The sequence below is a fragment of the Castanea sativa genome, chromosome 8 (assembly GCF_040712315.1).
Source record: "Castanea sativa cultivar Marrone di Chiusa Pesio chromosome 8, ASM4071231v1".
In the NCBI taxonomy this organism is placed as follows: domain Eukaryota; kingdom Viridiplantae; phylum Streptophyta; class Magnoliopsida; order Fagales; family Fagaceae; genus Castanea; species Castanea sativa.
In genome coordinates this window covers 30,550,186-30,568,511 of record NC_134020.1, presented here as the reverse complement: position 1 = coordinate 30,568,511, position 18,326 = coordinate 30,550,186, and the positions used below count along the sequence as shown (strand labels likewise).

General features: G+C 31.6%; 2 protein-coding genes across 2 annotated transcripts; both read right to left on the bottom strand.

Moving 5' to 3' along the window:
• Positions 1 to 6,896: 6,896 nt before the first annotated feature.
• Positions 6,897 to 7,618, bottom strand: LOC142606181 (uncharacterized). The gene is made up of 2 exons (XM_075777570.1): positions 7,300 to 7,618; positions 6,897 to 6,919 (listed from the first exon to the last, which is right to left on the bottom strand). Exons 1-2 carry the CDS (start codon positions 7,616 to 7,618, stop codon positions 6,897 to 6,899), a joined length of 342 nt encoding a protein of 113 aa, XP_075633685.1.
• Positions 7,619 to 8,306: 688 nt separating this feature from the next.
• Positions 8,307 to 8,903, bottom strand: LOC142606180 (uncharacterized). The gene is made up of 2 exons (XM_075777569.1): positions 8,579 to 8,903; positions 8,307 to 8,323 (listed from the first exon to the last, which is right to left on the bottom strand). Exons 1-2 carry the CDS (start codon positions 8,901 to 8,903, stop codon positions 8,307 to 8,309), a joined length of 342 nt encoding a protein of 113 aa, XP_075633684.1.
• Between the last annotated feature and the right edge of the window lie 9,423 nt (positions 8,904 to 18,326).

Below are 18,326 nucleotides of genomic sequence, written 5' to 3'. Positions count from 1 at the left end.
CATCCATGTTCCCATTGTGCTGGTGTCATTATCGGAGCAGAATCAAAACAGTGATGGGTAGGGTGAATTATTATTATTATTATTATTTATTTTATTTTATGGTCTTCTTATCAAAATATCGGTTTTGGAGCTCAACATTATTTATGTGTTTTTACTATGTATTTTGATTAAGATAACTGCAAAATCCTTCCTTTCTTGGGGACCAGGTTCATAATATTCATTTTTTTAAAACCTAATTGAGTGTTTACAGTTTACACATAGCAGTAAAATGAGTATGAACTAAAACATTCTTAAAAATTGCCTTTTAGCTTAAATTATTTGCATGGTACGGGGTCTTAAAATAAATAAAATAGTAAGACGTGCATTCTAGATGAGTTGAACTTTCACATTAACATTGTGTTTGGTTGTAGCTATGGGAAGAGAAAAGAAAGGAAAAGAGGAAGGTAAAAGAAAGAGAAAGGAAAAAAGAAAAGAAAAATAATCCATTTTGAAGTATTTGGATATAGGGAAGAAAGGAAAGAAAAAAAATGTGGGAGTTTTATCTTTCTCTTGTTTATTTGCAAAGGGAGGAGAAAGAAAAAAAAAAAAACTTTTACGTTTGTGCCCTTGTTAATGATGTGAAAATTCATATATTAGAAAATTTGTAATTTCTTAAAATATTAAAGCCATATTAGTCATTTTATAGTATAAAGTAATGGACCCATGCAATTAAGGCTCTCCCTTCCTCCAATTTCGTACTGATACCAAAGTAGTGGGCCCCACGAAGATATCATCACTCCACCTTATTCACCTTTCTCTTTCATTTACAACCAAACAGAGGAAATGATATCCCTTCCTTTTCTATTCTCTTCTCCCATTTCCAAACATAATGTAAAAAAAAAAAAAAAGTTGAACTTTTCTATTCCCGAGAGTGAGAAAGGAGTGCTAATTCCACGAAGGTGAAGAGCAATGAGATTCAATTTGGTTAGAAGGTTAGAAAAGATTTTACTTTTACACCTAATGTGTTTGCTATGAAAGATTAAATAGTGTAAGGATAGAAATTAACTTAATGTTATTTTTTCCTTTTTTTTTTTTTTTTTTACTATTATGTTTTTATTGTAATTTGAAACAATGTGGTAATATTATGGGTGTGCATTCAACCCACTTATTTGACAAAATCGACCTAACTTAATCCAATTTGACGTCTCAGATTGATTTGGGTTGAAATTTTATTTTGGGTCACAGATTAGGTTGAATTCAAGTTGATAGATATTGAATCCAACCTGATCCACTTAATATATAAGTTTATTTTACTATCCATAATTTAATTTTTTTTTAGTTCTCTTTATTTCAGTATATTAAAATTTTAGTTTTGATGAGTTTAGCACTTTACAATATAATTTAGGCATATTATTTAAATCTTTACATAATAATTTAATAAAAAGAAGTAATAAGTTTTTTTTTGAATTTCAAATTTTTTATAAGGTATAAAACATGTACTCAACAATCAACCCATTGATCCAACCCACATGGGTTGGGTTATGAATCTCTCAACCCAACAAAGTCGAGTTGGGTTGAAGAAACCTTCCATACAGATCCATGAACATAATCTCCCTTTTCACTGCAACCAAAAACTGAACGATAATAATCTGCTTTACCTTTTACTTCCACTGCTTTTCATCTCTTCTTTCAATTTTCACCCCCAACAAATAGAGCCTAGGACACAGGATTATAACATTGTCACTATGTATTAGCCAATTTAGATCTTAGCAAATAACATTGTGCTTAATTATTCAAAGATCATTGGTTGTTTTGAAGTTTGGTGGTGAGATCGTTAATTTGGAGTGTTTGGCTTCTCCAAATAATTAAGAGTTACTATTGCAAGGAGTTACACTTGGAATGCTATTATATCTAAGAAGGCCCCAGGTTAATTGGTGAAGAATATTGGTCTGGTTTTCAAGAATATTCTCAAGCATGCCTTCATCAACTGGTTAGTTTTTTTATAATACTCACAAAAAAAGGTTGACCATTATAGATATGCTTTCTAATTGGTGTTATATAAGGGTTACTTAAGTCCTTTCTACGAAGGCATAAGGGACCTTTAGATGCTCCTAAAAAATTGTGTGGATGAAAATTCTTAGGAAATGCTGTCAGCTCTTACTTCAAGCAGGTTGGGAAATGAGATTTAGAATTGGATATATAGGGCTTCTCCAAAAAAAAAAAACAAAAAAACAAGATGATAGGGCAGCTACAATTTATAACTCGGCTTGATTAAAATGTTCGAGTATAAAACAAGAGAGTTACGTCTGAGTGAAGAATTGTTTGACCTTTGAAACTTGATAGATTGTTTTGGTGCAAATATTTTGATCATGCCATTTTAAATAGGCTGCTCTCTGTTACTTATGGAGGGTTCTAACTTCTAAGTTTGATTCTTTCTAGGTTTTATTTTTTTTGGTAACAATTTGATTTTGTTGTTGTTGTTGTAACACTAGGATGTCTTTCTAGGTGTATAAATGTCGTAAAAAGAAAAAAACAAAACGCATTATTATATATATTTGAAGAGACTTAAGGCATACATCATCAAGGCTTTTAAAAAAGACCATTATCATTTACAAGCTAGGAACAAAGAAATGTTTCTCACATACAAGCGATCAGATTGAATGGTTATAGATAAAATAAACACGCATGACCATCTATTATTGATACATGGATGTTGGATGACTCTATTTTTCGTTGAAAATGCATTTGAATAATCTGTTCCGAAGTTTTTGGTCTAAATACATATTCTCCATATATTCACGTTGATTGTAAGAATGCATACACGTCATGAAGAACAGAGAGGAAAATAAAACCAAACAAAGAAATATATAGGAAGATAATAACAAAGGAAAGTTGTTTACTAGTTAAGACAATTTCCAATCTAGTTATGCATAGTGGTTGGCTCCCCCATCCTTATCTTATAAAATGTACCAAATGGTTGGATGGGCCTCTTTAACCAAAAGATACCAAAATATAACGTCACCCCCATATTCTTTCTATTTATTGACCGACAAATAAAATAAAATAAAACAAAAGTTTCTTCTCAATCGATATATTCACATTAATTTTCTCCAAGCTGAAATTGGAATAAAAGCTTTAAAGATTAAAAAAAGAAGAAGAAGAAGAAGAAGAAGTTGCTATATATAATCCATAAAAACTAATACGCATGTGTTAACCCTAATTAGATTAGTTTTAAAGATAAGTTAAAGCAAATTATAAGGATTAGGTTAGTTAATTAGGATAGAGAGAGAGAGATTCCTAGATAGAGAGAGAGTAAGAGAGAGAGAGATTCCTAATTAGAATGTGTTTCGATTCAAGGCTGCGTTTTGCGTTTTGCGTTTCAAGCTTTTTTTTTTTTTTTTTTTTTTCCAAGCCGCAGATGTTGACCAGTCTTTCGTGAACAGTGCATTCGTGCACTGTTTACGGACCCACAAATTTCACTTTTCAGTCACTTTTTCATTAAAAATGGGTCCCGCGGTACTATTCACACATTTTAAAATTATTTTGCTACAGTATTTTCAGTTTTCAGTTTTCAGTTTTCAGCAATAAATTCTATCCAAACGGAGTGTTTCAAACGTATTAATTGTCTATTGGCTCTTGATAGAGTCAGGGGGTACAGATTACAAAGCATTAATTGTTGGAAATTAAGACGTGACAACTGGACATGCATTAAAAAAAAGGAGAACGTGATGAGGCATTAATAATCAAGTAGGGCATTGACACCTCATTATAGTTTGTTTCCAATAATGGAAAGATTCCTTGTTTGTGTTCCTTTATTTTCTTTCCCAAAAAAAGTCAAAAGGTCTGGTGAGGTGTGATTGAGATTTGTTTGAGTGAGGCTGCATTCCAGTAACCGTGTGTGCACGCGTGCAATGTGGTCACAAAGTAGATCAATTCAAGATTCAAATCATACAATATATATATATATATATATATATATATATATATATATATATGTGTGTGTGTGTGTGTGTGTGTGTTCATTGTCCCTTGTCCTTATAATTATCAATAACATCTATAATATTAGGTAGCTTTCCTAATTTTATTTTATTTTTCTTTGGGAAAAAAAGGGCAGAGTAGAATAATTAATATCACTTGTAGTCTAAATTAACTTGCTAATCTTTTTATTTTTTTGGAGAATTTTAGCAAAAAAAAAACTTATGAATGAATACCAACTCTCCTATTAAGTAACTATCAACTTATTAAAGAAAATAATGAATAATATTTCGATGAAAAGAATATAAAATTAAATTACATGATATTTTTTTTATTGAACAAATTGTATAATATTTATTTATTAAATTAGTTAGATGAATTAATAACTTTACTAATGACATAGGTAGAAATAATTTGTTAATTTATGCAACTAGTGGGGAAGTCATTTTTGGGGAAAAAGAGAGCCAAATTAAAATGTGGCGATTATTTATTACCATTTTAAATATAGTATGTTATGTTTTATATAGAAGTGAAAAACTTAAGGGCTTGTGCAATGAAAAACTCAAGGGCATAGAAAGGTTGACACCACCTTCTTCGTTAAAAGCACATTGAGCCATGTGAGACACTAAGCGTGCGTTTGGATTGGACATTTTGTCCAATTTACGTGTTCATGTTTTTTTAGCGGGTCCTAGTAGTACTGTTCACGTATCATCAAACTCACTTTTTTCATAGATTTCTAGGTAAATTTGGATCCTACAGTACTATTCACACATTTAAAAATTATTTTGTTACAGAGTTTTTAGTAATAAGTTTTCAGTTTTCAGCAAATAAACGGTATCCAAACACACCCTAAACATCCTTAGAATCATTAGTAGTATTGGTGTTTCAAAGCTAGGAAAAAACTCTTCTGGGATTTTGGGATTGTTTGAAGTATTTGCATAGGGTTTTTGGGTGCTTTTCTTAGGTTGGTGATGGACAAAAAGGTTGAGAATGAAGTAAGGGCAAAAAGAATTTTCTCTCTGCACAAACTGAGGGAATGAAGGGAAATTTTTGAATGATCCCACTATATTCAGTGTGAGGTGAGGAATATGTGTATATAGTACTGAGGGCGAAGGTTTGGGAGTGACGCCAAGAGGCGTGTATTGGCAAATGGTGACAAAATCTGTTATTGGAAATTCTCTGGAATGTTGGATAAGTGAGGTCAAAATTTGTTGTTAGAAAATTCTCTGAAATTCCAACTCTTTTCATTAATCCAATTCCTTCTAATTGGCAAATAACAATGTGACACTCATCCAATAATCAATGGGCCTTAAATTAAAATTTGATAAACGCAAAAGTACTTTCAATTAACCCAGGTGCCAAAAGAAATTGAGAAGCAAGAGTATCATCACAAGAGTGCATAGGATTAATGCAAACAAGGAGGTAGTGTGCCATAAGCAAAACTGTGTATGCTATTTTTTTATAGCCATGAAATCCATAAGGCAGGAACTTACACGGTTCCTTTGGTGTCCTCTGATGGGAAAAAAGTAAATGCATAGCTACTTTGTCGACACACTTATGCATAACGCTTTTAAGGTTCTCAAAGTTAAGCCACGAACTGTCCCAATATATGACTCTTCCTTGCTAATAATACCCCTTCGTTGGGTTCCTAATTAGATGTATGAAGAAAGGCTCTAGACCAGGCTTCATGGATTTATTTTTTGTGTTACATAATGTCTGGAGGGAAAAAAGAGCCAAATAAATGAAGGGCCAAATAAGCTATTTATTTTTGAAAATATTTTATTGAAAATTGAAAAAACTGTCAATATTTTTTTAATTTCTGAGAAAAACTTTTCCAAAAATGATTAATTATTGTGCCTTTAGAGCACACATTAGCTAAATCCATAAATGAAAAGTATGCTCAGTTAGAATTATGTATATATAAAACCTACCTGCTATAATGGATGTTTGCAATTAATTTTAGTAAGTCTTATCATACTAAGTTGAATTAGTATCTTAGAGCAATGAGCTTCTTCAATTTTAATTGCAATCAAATTTTGGAATTGTCAAATGTCAAGTAAGTGCATTATTTGAGATCATATTTTATATATATAGTACACAAAGATGCCAACATATATAATCAGCTTTATTTTATTATTATTATTTTTGAGAGGCAGATTACCAAACTTGAACTTGCGGTATATGACTTGCCCTCGTATTATTTGAGGCAAAACAGAAGCCACTGCATTATGGTGATCCATTAAACTTGTTATGTAGCCCAATTTTCAAACCCATAAGTGGGCTGGACCAATCTCCAGGGAGTTGACCCTTCAGTTTTTTTTAGACACATTTACACACGTTTGTGGACATACACACACACACACACTAAAACTGGTCTTGATCGGAACTCTAGAAACTTGAAACTAGAATCCCGAAGGTTTTGATAGTCAGGATTTGATCAACTAAAAAACCTAACCTGAAAATCAATCTTACAAAATAAAAATTAAGAAAATAGATAATTTGCTCCCAAGGATAGCCTAGAATTGTAGTGGAGGCATTGCAAGGAGTAAAATGGGCTGGATTTAATATAAAAGTTGATCAAAAGGAGATATTCTCAATTAAGCCAGAAAATAATTTCCTACCCAATTTGTCTCTCTTTAGCGATTAGAATGTAAACAATAGACATCATTTGACATGGTGTACTACTGGACGTAATTAAATTGAATGTCCATACATTTCAATCTTCATCAAGATCATACAATTTTTCCTCGTCTTACTATTTTATGCAAAATGGGTATTTTTTTATAAATTTTTTTTTTTTAATATTCAACAAGAAGAGAAGCACTACACATACACGATACATTGGAAAATTAATTATGCCCTACATATAATAGACTTATTGTTACAATATCAAAATTTATAGTTGAAGATGACAAGAAACAACTATTTCCTTGACTTCAAATTCATGATGGAGGAACTGTATAGCCTGAAAGAACCATATCAAAATATTAGTGCGTGTTAGCAATAAGAAATTAGACAAACTATAAACAAGTATAATATTACGTAGGCAAAGATGCACTTTTCGTCCTTATATTTTGCTTTAATTTCCTTTTTGGTCTCTATATTTTATTTTTACTACATTTAGTTTCTATTTAAAAGAATGTCATCCATTTTAGTCATTTTTGTCAGTACCTTAACGGCAAAAAAGTGGGCTAACCTTCATTCCCTACAAACCTCATACTAATGGAAAGCTGAACCCCATACTTCAATTTTTTGAGGATTAATTAGATTATAAGACCATTGATACCATAGTTACATGAGGAAGAAAGTGAGGCATAAACCTTTAAACTGAGTTAACTGACTTACTCCCACATATGGTTCCGGGCTGGATTGTTAATCCACATGATCGTCCAACATAGACAACCTTCTCCATGCTAATGATAAATTCAACTATTCTGGTGACAAGCTTACAAACACAAGGAATGTCAACACCTTTCACCACCGCACAACATTCGGCGGAAGGTGGAATTTTCGGTCCAAATCTTTTGACAGAGCTCAAGCATTGTGAAGCAAGGCTTGGAATAGAAGCTTGGCATTGGGCTGAGACTTGATGGTTCCCAGAGATTAGGATAATGGTAGCCATAAGCATTGCCAAGACCAAGCATCTAATGTTAGCAATTGCCATCTCTTGAACTCTCTCACAACTATTACTTTCTCTCACTCACAATTTCAAATTATTTAATTTGTGGTTGAGAACTCATGCTTTGGTTAAGATATATATACTTGGTTTAAATCCTCATTCACTGCTGTAGCTATCAAACTAAAAAAAAAAAAAATTAAAACTGAAAAAATAGAGGTTTTATGGTGTTGAAATATTTTTATAAAACTTTATTATTTTACATTTTAAATATAGATTAAATGCTCATTTAATAAGTGAATTAATGAACTCAGTTTTTTTTTAATCCATTAGCATATTGGTTTCTTTTAAGAAATTCAAATATAAGTTTCAACTAGTTTTTGACCAATACTTCACACGTTTTTGTTTTGTTTTTGTTTTTTTTCCCCTTAAGAACATAAATTTTTAGATGTTATTTTTGTAGTTATTGATAATATTTCACGTCAAAAACAAAAGAGAAGCACTACACATAACAATACATTGGAAATTATGCCCTATAATAAGCTTATCGTTTTATTATTATTGAAACATCCATAGTCAAGAGAAAAATGATTTCAATCCTGAATAGCTTTATTAGAAACATTAGCTAGGAAATGCCAATAAGATAAGCTACAAGGCTCTTAGCTTCAATATCATAAATTATTATTGAAGAAGACATGCAACAACTATCTTCCCTTGACTTCAAATTCTTGTGAAATTATGGAACTGTATAGCCTGAAATTAAGAACCATATCAAAATATGAGTGGGTGTCATCAATAAGAAACTAGGCAAAACTAAACAAGTATAATAATATGATGTCATAATAACTCTTGTAATTATTATTATTTTTAGTTTTTCTTTAAAAGAATTGGGCTATCTACTCCAATAAATCTCAATACTCACGGAATTAAGGTTGAACCCCGTACTTTAAAGATTAATAAATTAAAAGACCATTTAAACATTAAATTTAACTGAGTTAACTGACTTACTTCCACATTTTTGTCCGGACTGGATTGATAATCCACATGTTCGTCCAACATAAACAGCTTTGTCCATGCTGATCATATTTTCAACTGCTTGAGTGACAAGATTACAAACACATGGAATGTCAAGACCCATCACCACCGCACAACAATCCGCCGATGGTGGATTTTCCGGTCCGGTTTGCTGAACAAACGTCGAGCATTTGGAAATAAGGTTTGGAATAGAACCTTGGCATTGAGCTGAGACCTTATGGTTCCCAGAGATTAGGATAATGGAAGCCATAACCATAAGCATTGCCAAGGCCAAGCTTTTCATGTTAGCAATCGCCATGATCTCTTGGAACTTAATTTCTCACAAGTCACAACTATTATTACTTTCTCTAACTCACGGTTTTGGTTATCTGTTGACAACTCATGCCATTGTTCAACATATATATACTACTAACTGGAGTACAATCAAATGAGCATAGACGAGCGCTATGGAATTGTCCCACGTGGTAATATTTTCTTCCCATATTAGGGTTAAATTGAAAAGGAAAACCAAAAAGAGGATTTATCTATTGATTCAGCAACGTGTTAAAAAATGGAATGTAAGGAGGCCCTTTTCTTTTGTTTTATTTATGGCAATGAAGTGGTTGGCTTTTCTTCTTTATTTTATTTAGAGATGCTACGTCTACGATATTTTTACAACAATTCATAGGTGGTTAGTTGTTATTGGTTCAAATTTAAACCTAATACTAAGATTACTTTTTTGCCCCAATAAAAACAACCAGTAACAACCTGTCACTTAAGATTTGTTGTAAAAATGTTGTGAAAATATTGTGGACATATCATTTCTCTTTTATTTTATTGTAAAAATACTAGTTCTTACCTGTCAATTTGATTCATACATAGGGATGACAATAGAGTGGGATGGGTCCAAAAGATGTGGTCTTCACTCCCGCCCTGTATGGTTTTGTTTTGTCCCATCTTTGCCATTCCCCATCCCATGTGACCGAGAAAATTTTCTTGCCCCATTCCTGCCGTTGTGGCCTTGCAAAGCCTCGTTACACATTGTAAAACTCTACTTCTTGTTAATTTGCCTACAATTATTACAATTTTTTTTTAAAAGAAACCTGTTTTGTTAATAAAAAACCATATACTATATAATAAAAGTTGAGCTTAGAAGCCATGATTGCGCCAAGTGACTACTCTCATTAATTAGTAAATTAATTTTATATTATTTGTTAGGTTATATATATTTCCTCAAATTAAGGGATAATATTCAACAATTATTTAATTTAGGTAAAATTTATCATTTAAACTTCAACAAATTTAAATTCTAATCAAACTAAAAGTCTATTATAAAAAATTCTAAACTTTAATCACAAATAACAACCCACGTTTTCTTTCTTTAAAAAAAAAAGCCACGTTTTGACTTCTACTCCAACTAAAAGTCTATTATTAATATTTTATGCTTTGTTTGTTGGCGAAAATGCACTTTGGGTCTCTACATTTTGGGTCAATTCCCATTTTGGTCCCAAAATTGATTTCTTTGCTAATCTCATCCCTAAAAAAAGAAAATCGTTTTTAAAATGGTCATTTTCATCAGGCTAGAAATGGAGAAATCCTACGTGGTTAACGGAATGTTCTGTTTGCTGACGTGGCGCTGACGTGGCTATTAAAATATTATTAAAAAAGATTATTTGACATATTTAAATGCCATGTCAGCATTTTAATTTTTTTAAAATAAAGCCACGTCAGAAAATTTATATAAAAAAGAAATTAAATTTTAAAAAAAACCTTAAATCTAATTTAATTAAAAAAAAACTTGTTTCTCAAAAAAAAAATTTTTTTTTTTAAAAACTTGGTGTTCAGTGTTCTTTGTGTTCTTCCCCATCAAACCTAGGAAGAACTCAAAGCCACATTCCCAGAAAACAAACTCAGCAACCAAACAACAAACACATACCCAGATCGGCAGAACCACAACAGCACACCACAACAGAAACAAAAACCCAAACCAACAGCACACCACACGGCCAAACCCACAAATCTGACCACCACTTCCACCGTCGCCCACCAGCCACAACCCCAAACCATAGTAGCAGAAAAAAAAAAAAAAAATTAACCACAACAAGAAATCACCACTTCCTCCTCCACCACTTCTCAAGAAATCACCACCATCCACAGCAAGAAAAAAAGAAAAAAAAACCCACAAACCAAATCAACCAAATCGGACCACGACTCCTACGATCCACGCTCCGACCCATGAACAATCAGACCCACGCTTTGATCCACCATTCGATCCACGCTCACGACTCCTTCGATCCACGCAGACCTACGAAGAGAGAACAAAGAACAGAGAAAGAGGGTGAGAAGAACAAGCCTCCGCGACGTTGGGTGCTGGGTTGGTGGGTTTGGGTCTCGGCGAGAATAGAGAAAAGAAGGAGAGAAGAAGAAGCCTCTGTGACGTTGGGTGCTGGGTTGGTGGGTTTGGGTCTCGGCGAGAACAGAGAACAGAGGGAGAGAAGAGAGAGCAAAGAAAAGAAGTGAGACAGGAGAGATAAGAATAAGCCTGAAATGAAATAGCTCCTTTGCTGTGGGATGATAGGTGTTGGTTTGTGTTTGTTGTTTGGTTGCTGGGTTTGAGTTCTTCCTGGGTTTGATGGGGAAGAACACGAAGAACACCTAGTTTTTTTTTTTTTTTTTGAGAAACAAGTTTTTTTAATTAAATTAGATTTAAGGTTTTTTTTTTTTAAATTTAATTTCTTTTTTATATAAATTTTCTGACGTGGCTTTATTTAAAAAAAAAATTAAAATGCTGACATGGCATTTAAATATGCCAAATAATCTTTTTTTAATAATATTTTAATAGCCACGTCAGCGCCCTGTCAGCAAACAGGGCATCTTGTTAGCCACGTAGGATTTCTCCGTTTCTAGCCTGATGGAAAGGACCATTTTAAAAACGATTTTCTTGTTTTAGGGATGACATTAGCAAAGAAATCAATTTTGAGACCAAAATGGGAATTGACTCAAAATGTAGGGACCAAAAGTGCATTTTTGCCTTGTTTGTTTTGATGTAAAATATTTTCAGGAAAATATTTTCACATTTTGCCATGTTTGTTTTGCATTAAAATAATTAGTCAAATGTAAAATATTTTCAGTCAAAGGAAAAACTAAAGGCAAAAATTGTAAAATATTTTACACTTCAAAAATCGGTAAAACATTTTACACTTCTCATCTCTCACTCCCAACTCTTTATCAGCTTCTCCCCCTCTCTTAACTTTCTCAGTTCTTCTCCATCTCTTAGCTCTCTCACTCACAAGGCCAAAACCCTCTCATCTCCACCCATCTTGCACAACCCATCTCACACCGTTGCCCACCCACTGACCAACGCCATTGATTGATGCCACAACCCTCTCTTCTCTTGTAATACCCCGCATATCTTTATTTGATATATATATATATATATATATAATTGATGGGTCATAAGTACTTTTGTAAGTAATTGCAACCCACTACCCCACTAAGTCCACATTTCTGATGCGTTAAATATAGGGTAGAGGAAGAGATAAATTAGGGTTTTCATAGAAAGAGATTAATCACTAAAAAGACTAGGAGATGTGTTTTTCCCTTGGAGTTTAGAACACATACAACTAAAGAGGCAACCAAAGAATTCCAAGTATGATTTCTCATTTGTTAGAATCAAAGAATTAAAAGATTAGAACCTTATCATGGAATTGGTAGTAATGGGTAGATTGTGTTTAAAAGAGGATTGTTTACCCTATAACGTTAAGTTGCCTATAATTGGGATTTAATATATATATATATATAATCTCAAGTTGCCGCTGGGTGCATTTAAGAACAGAGCCACTGTGTGAAGTCTAGATAAAGCCACGGATTACAAGCTTGATTAACTAGGTGCATGGCTTTACACTTTCTTTGGGTTATATGTATATATATAAAATCCTAGGGTCCCTATAGCTTGTATTCTAGAACATAAGTAAAGATTATAAAGCTTAAATCATGTATAAGGGTCTACTTTTTGTTGGGGCATATATCAAATCCTGAGTTTACAATATATTGGCTACTGCCTCTAAGGTTTGATAACTTGAAGGAAACATTTTTGTGTAGAGATTCCTTGCATTAGTGTTATAAATTGGTTCATCAAAGTACAAGTCTCTTGAAACAATTTGTATAGTTCAATAAGCTTAATATTTTGTGGAGGATATTAAATAATCCTTGATTGATTATAGGTCCTATTTAAGAGTATTTTGGGACTATTTGGATGGTGTTTCAGCTGGACTTTCAGAGTGATTCAAATGCTGTAAATAATTATGCATAATATGCACAATTTTTTTAATTAGGTTCCTAGGAGTCAAATGTTTTCAAAAGTTATGTTTTCAAGCATACATTTTCTAAAGTTGATAAAAAGCATTTTTACATCATTGAAAGAGAAACTTCAATTTTTAAATAATATTTTAAAGGGGAACTTCAAATTGTAAATAACGTTTTGAACGTCCGAATTTCATCTAAAAGATAATTTCAAAACTAAACTATTTTCATAAAATAATTGAGTTTCAAAGTAAGTTTTCTAAAAAGGTTTTTGTTCATTAAATTTGTTTAAAGCCAAGTGATGTAAAGTCATATTCCTATTTTTCCAAATGATATTTAAAATGTTTCTTTTAACAAATTGAGCTTTCAAACTTACTCAAGAAATATAAAATATTTATATAAACTTCTCAGTTCTTATTCATTCCCTAGGAGAGTTAAACATCCTTTGATTTATGCTTCAATTTGATACTGTGATCTTTGATATGCCTCTGTATATGAAATAATTGTTCATTTTAAGTAAATTATTCTATTTTGTATAAACTTTGGCTTATGTGATATATGACTCAAAAGAAGTGTTTTTAGAATTGATTCCTCACCAATGTGGGTTAGATGTTGGTATCCGCTCACAAGATTGTATGCGAAAATATGTAATATGTGTATATATGATACTGTGTTTTGATCAATTATCTGTATGTCTTTTCGAATGATTTTAAGATTTGATTACATATGTATTAAATGATCATTATATGTTTTGGAAAACTATATTTGATATATTGAGTAAATTTGTGAAATCAAAATACTCGTGCTTTGCTTAACTCTATTCTGTTGTGTATTGTGTATAATTGCTTACTAAATGTGTGGCTCACCCCATCAATTACAATTTTTAGATTAAAGTTTAGTTGGAAAATAAACCATTGGATCACTTTGTAAGGTGCAAGGTAGAGTGTGGGAGTCTTTAGGTGACGTCAATAATGCTTGAAGCCTTAAAGGATTTTTAGTTATTTTTATTTAGCTTAAGATTTTATAGTATTTGGAGATTATTTCTAAATTGTGGATTTTAGTTGTTGTAAGAGATTTATCAAGAGCATTGTTTATTTGGAGTTTGAATTATTTTGGAAATTAATTATATTTTTTGAGTTATGTAAGATCAGCAGGTTAGTCATGCATCTAAATTCATAGTTCATGGATTTAGGTCGTGACATCTCTTCTCTCTCACACTGCCTTAGGTCCAACGACGGGCTTGGGTTTTTGGTAGCTACCCAATCTTGCCTCCATTGGGGTTAGATTTTCAAATTATGTTCTTTGTTTTTTGGGTTCTCGATCTGGGTTTGTGGAGTTTTTTCTTGGTTGATGGTGGTTGTCTTTTGGGTGGGTTTTATTTTTTATTTATTTTATTTTATTTTATTTTTTTCGGGTTTTCCGATTTGGATTTTTTGTTGATGGTGATTGTCTTTTGAGTGGTCAGTGGTGGTTGGTGGCAATTTTGGTGGTAGTTTTTTGAATGGTTGGTGGTGTTTTGGTGGCTGTTTCTTGAATGGTTGGTGGTGGTTTGGTGGCTAGTGCTGTTTTAGTGGCTGTCTTTTCTTTCAATGTGGAGTTTTGGGAGGTGAGTGGTGGTGGTCTGTGCACCTGTTGAGTTTTGAGAGATATGATAAAATTTTCATTTTACGATGAAATATGCAATTCAAAAATGATTTCCACTATACTTTCATGTTGAATGTCAAACATAGTAAAATGAAAATATTTTATATATAAAAAAAAAGTGTGTTTAGAACAAATAATTGTAAATTAATTTTATATTATTTTTTTATGATAGAATTCACCAAATTAAGGGATAATATTTAGCAATTCTTTAATTTAGATCAAACATATCATTTAAACTTCAACAATTTGAAATTATATTCAAACTAGAAGCTTATTGTTTTATTATTATTGATACATTAATAGTCAAGAGGAAGAGGATTTGAATCCTGGATAACTTTATTAGAAACATTAGCTAGAAAATGCCAGTAAGATAAGCTACAAGGCTCTTGGCTTCAATATCATAATTTATTGTTGAAGAAGACATGCAAATAACATGATGTCATAATAATTCTTGTGATTACTATTATTTTTAGTTTTTCTTTCTAAATATTGGGCTAACTTTTACCCAATAAATCTCAATACTCATGGAATTAAGGTTGAACCCCATACTTTAAAAGTTTGATAACTTAAAAGACAAATATTTTCAGAAAAATAATTTACATATTTTACCATGTTTGTTTTGTTGTAAAATTTGGTCAATTGTAAACTCAAACTGTAAAATTAAGGCAAAAAGAAGGAAAATATTTTACGCTTGAAATTTTAATAAAACATTTTACATTTTATAATCTCTCACATGTAGAGATCACATTGACAGACCAGCCACTCCTAACTCTCTCCCAATCCTGACGAGGAGAGCACCCGCTAGCAACACAATCTTCAACGCCAGAGATTGTGTCTCTCCATTGCAAGTCAAGCACCGAAATTGCAATTTGTGTTTGCTGATTTGTTTTTTTTTTCCTAAGCCCTGTAGATCTGGGTATGTTTTGTACAAATCTCTACTGCTAGGCCATGTCATACAAAAATTTTGTAGATCTCCACCTGTGTCATGCAAATTTGGGTTTTTTTTTTATTTTTTTATTTTTTATCTGGTCTGCAAATCTATGTTTTTTGGCTTTTTGCAGATCTGATTTTTTTTTTTTTTTTTTTTTTTTTTTGGGTTGCAAATCTGTATTTTTTTTTATAGCTAATATGAGTTTGGGTGGTTTGATTCATGGCTGTGTTTCTTATTAAAATTTAATAATTTCAACTTAGAATGATGAGAATTTTGAGTTTAGTTGTTTCTAATTGAAGATTTTTTTTTATAATTTTTTTATTTTACACTTGCAAATGAATTTTCAAGTACAAACCCAAACATTGTAAAAGGAAAAATTTTTCCATAAAATACTTTCAATGTAAAATATTTTACATTTGAAAATATTTCACCTCGAAACATTAGCATTGCCAAGGCCAAGCTTTTCATGTTAGCAATCGCCATGTCTTAGAACTTTCTCACAAGTCACAAGTCACAACTATTATTACTTTCTCTAACTCACAGTTTTCGTTATCTGTTGAGAACTCATGCTATTGTTCAACATACATACATGCATTATATATATATATATATACACACACACACAAACTGGAGTATAATCACATGAGGATTGACGAGTGCTATGGAATTGTCCCACGTGGTAATATTTTATTTCCATATTAGGGTTAAATTGAAAAGGAAAACAAAAAAGAGGATTTATTTATTGATTGGGGCAACCTGTTAAAAAAGACTAAGTTTAGCTAAATAATTGTTAAATATTATTCCTTAATTTGAGAAAATATAACTTGACAAATAATGTAAAATTAATTTACTAATTAGTAAGAATAGCTACTTGGCGTGGGTTCTAGTTAGCTCAGCTGGTAAAATCTCTGATGGTTGTATAAGAGATCTGGGGTTCAATCTCCGCGTGCACCAAAAACTGATTGGTGTCTTGGTCTGATAATAAATAGCTATTATCAAAAGTAGACACTATAGGTTAAAACTCTCTCAAGAATAGCTACTTGGCGCTATTATGGCTTTTAAGTTTAACTTTTAGGTTATAATATAAAGTTTAGCCACTTGGCCAATTTTGTAACTAAAAAGGACAAATTTTTCCCCGCCCCACCACCTTTGCGAGGTAGGGAAAACCCATGTGGAGGGGCGGGGCAAAATTGCAATCCCTATTCATACGTTTTGGTAGCAATTAATTTGCTTTCTATTGTCAAATTATTAATGAAAATTGACTGGAAACCAAATCATTAACAATAACTCCAAAATAATATTTTTGCCTTCTCATGCTCAGCAAGGCTGGAGTTTCTTCCAGTCAAGCTTCATAATCCTTAATATTTTTTACACGGGCGTGTATAAATATAGGTAAAGTTTAGAGAAAGTTTAATTAGAATTTGTAAATGGAATCCAATTTTGTGTCATGTGTTTAAATTCATGTGAGGGCCATACTAGAATTATCCACTTAAGTTTGTGCTATGTGTCCACTTAAGTTTTTTAATCTTCTTGTCAAGAGAGTTAATGAATGCAAAATACTAAGAATCTAATGTTAATGAACTATATAAAAAAAACCAATCACATATACTCAATAAAAATCACCATACAACATAGATCACCACATGTTCTATCTTATTAAAAATTAGAACAAAAAATAATCATGAATAGTATTAAATTTAGGTAAGAATTTTAATATGTGACTAATTACGTTTACTTTTCAAAAAAAAAATTGACTAATTATGTATATTTTATTATAAAAATTGTGTTTAATTTTAAATGTATCTATATGTATATACATGTTGTAAGGGCTCAAAAATTTATGGCCCAAGCCCACTTAGAATAGTGAGGCCCGAACCTTCAAATTAAGTCCAAAAAGATAGAGTTTGTATAGAGGATGGGAAAAATGATGCTGGTGTGGGTTTAATTAAGTTTAGATCTATGACCAAATAATCAAATAAGAAGGGAAAAGATTAATTTGAAAAGTAATTGACATTAATGCTTTCCTCGAGTTAGTCCGAAGATGTGTTCTTATACAAAGATTTACACAAGTCTTAAGTTATTTCTCCCTCCCCGCTATTCGTGTTCTTATCTTTTTCTCTTTATCTCCCAGAGAATTTTTCCTCCTTCTAACTGGGGAGTTTCCCTTCCTTAATTTTAAGTGCATTTATGCGTTTACATGGGTAAAATGTTAGCTTAGCTAATACATGAGCAATAATATTTCCTTGCGCATGCCTTTTTGAGAAACAAACAACGATAAATAAAGATATAGGATAGTAACTATCAAAAAAGTTTAAAAGAATGGATCCCAAAGCAATGATTGAATGTGTATTATTATTGTAGTCCCCTTAGAAACTAATTTGGATTTTTAATTTTTTTCAACTTTAGTATAATAATAAATATATATAATATTTTATTTTATTTATACAATGGCGTCCATAATTAAATGGGAACATATAGCTTAGAGATGTAGAATAAAAATTTCTTTATTTGCATCAGGCTTTCAGGGAATCATTTTTCTCAAAGAAAAAAAAACTTTCAGGGAGTCATTCAAAACTTGCTTGAAATATTTTACCCAACATAATGTAAGAGTTTTGTTTTCCGTTTATCATGATAAAGGTATTGGGTAGACAAAAGTCACAAAACACATATTTTTGTGCCCTACAACCTTGAAGACCAATTTCTCGCCATTGAAAAATGTTTGAGAGGTTGTCAAACATAACCGCAATTTGATTGGTTCTAAGACACTCAACCCACTTTCACTCTAATTTTTTATTAAAAAATATACAGTTAAATTCTTTATCCGTTAATTTTAATACAGTAATAATTTGAAAAATATTTTACAAA

Excerpts from the sequence above, each read along its gene's own strand:
- LOC142606181 (XM_075777570.1), bottom strand. The coding sequence starts at position 7,618 with ATGGCAATTGCTAACATTAGATGCTTGGTCTTGGCAATGCTTATGGCT. Across the intron at positions 6,920-7,299 it reads GCCCGGAACCATATGTGGGA|GCTATACAGTTCCTCCATCA; the intron begins GTAAGTCAGTTA and ends TGGTTCTTTCAG.
- LOC142606180 (XM_075777569.1), bottom strand. The coding sequence starts at position 8,903 with ATGGCGATTGCTAACATGAAAAGCTTGGCCTTGGCAATGCTTATGGTT.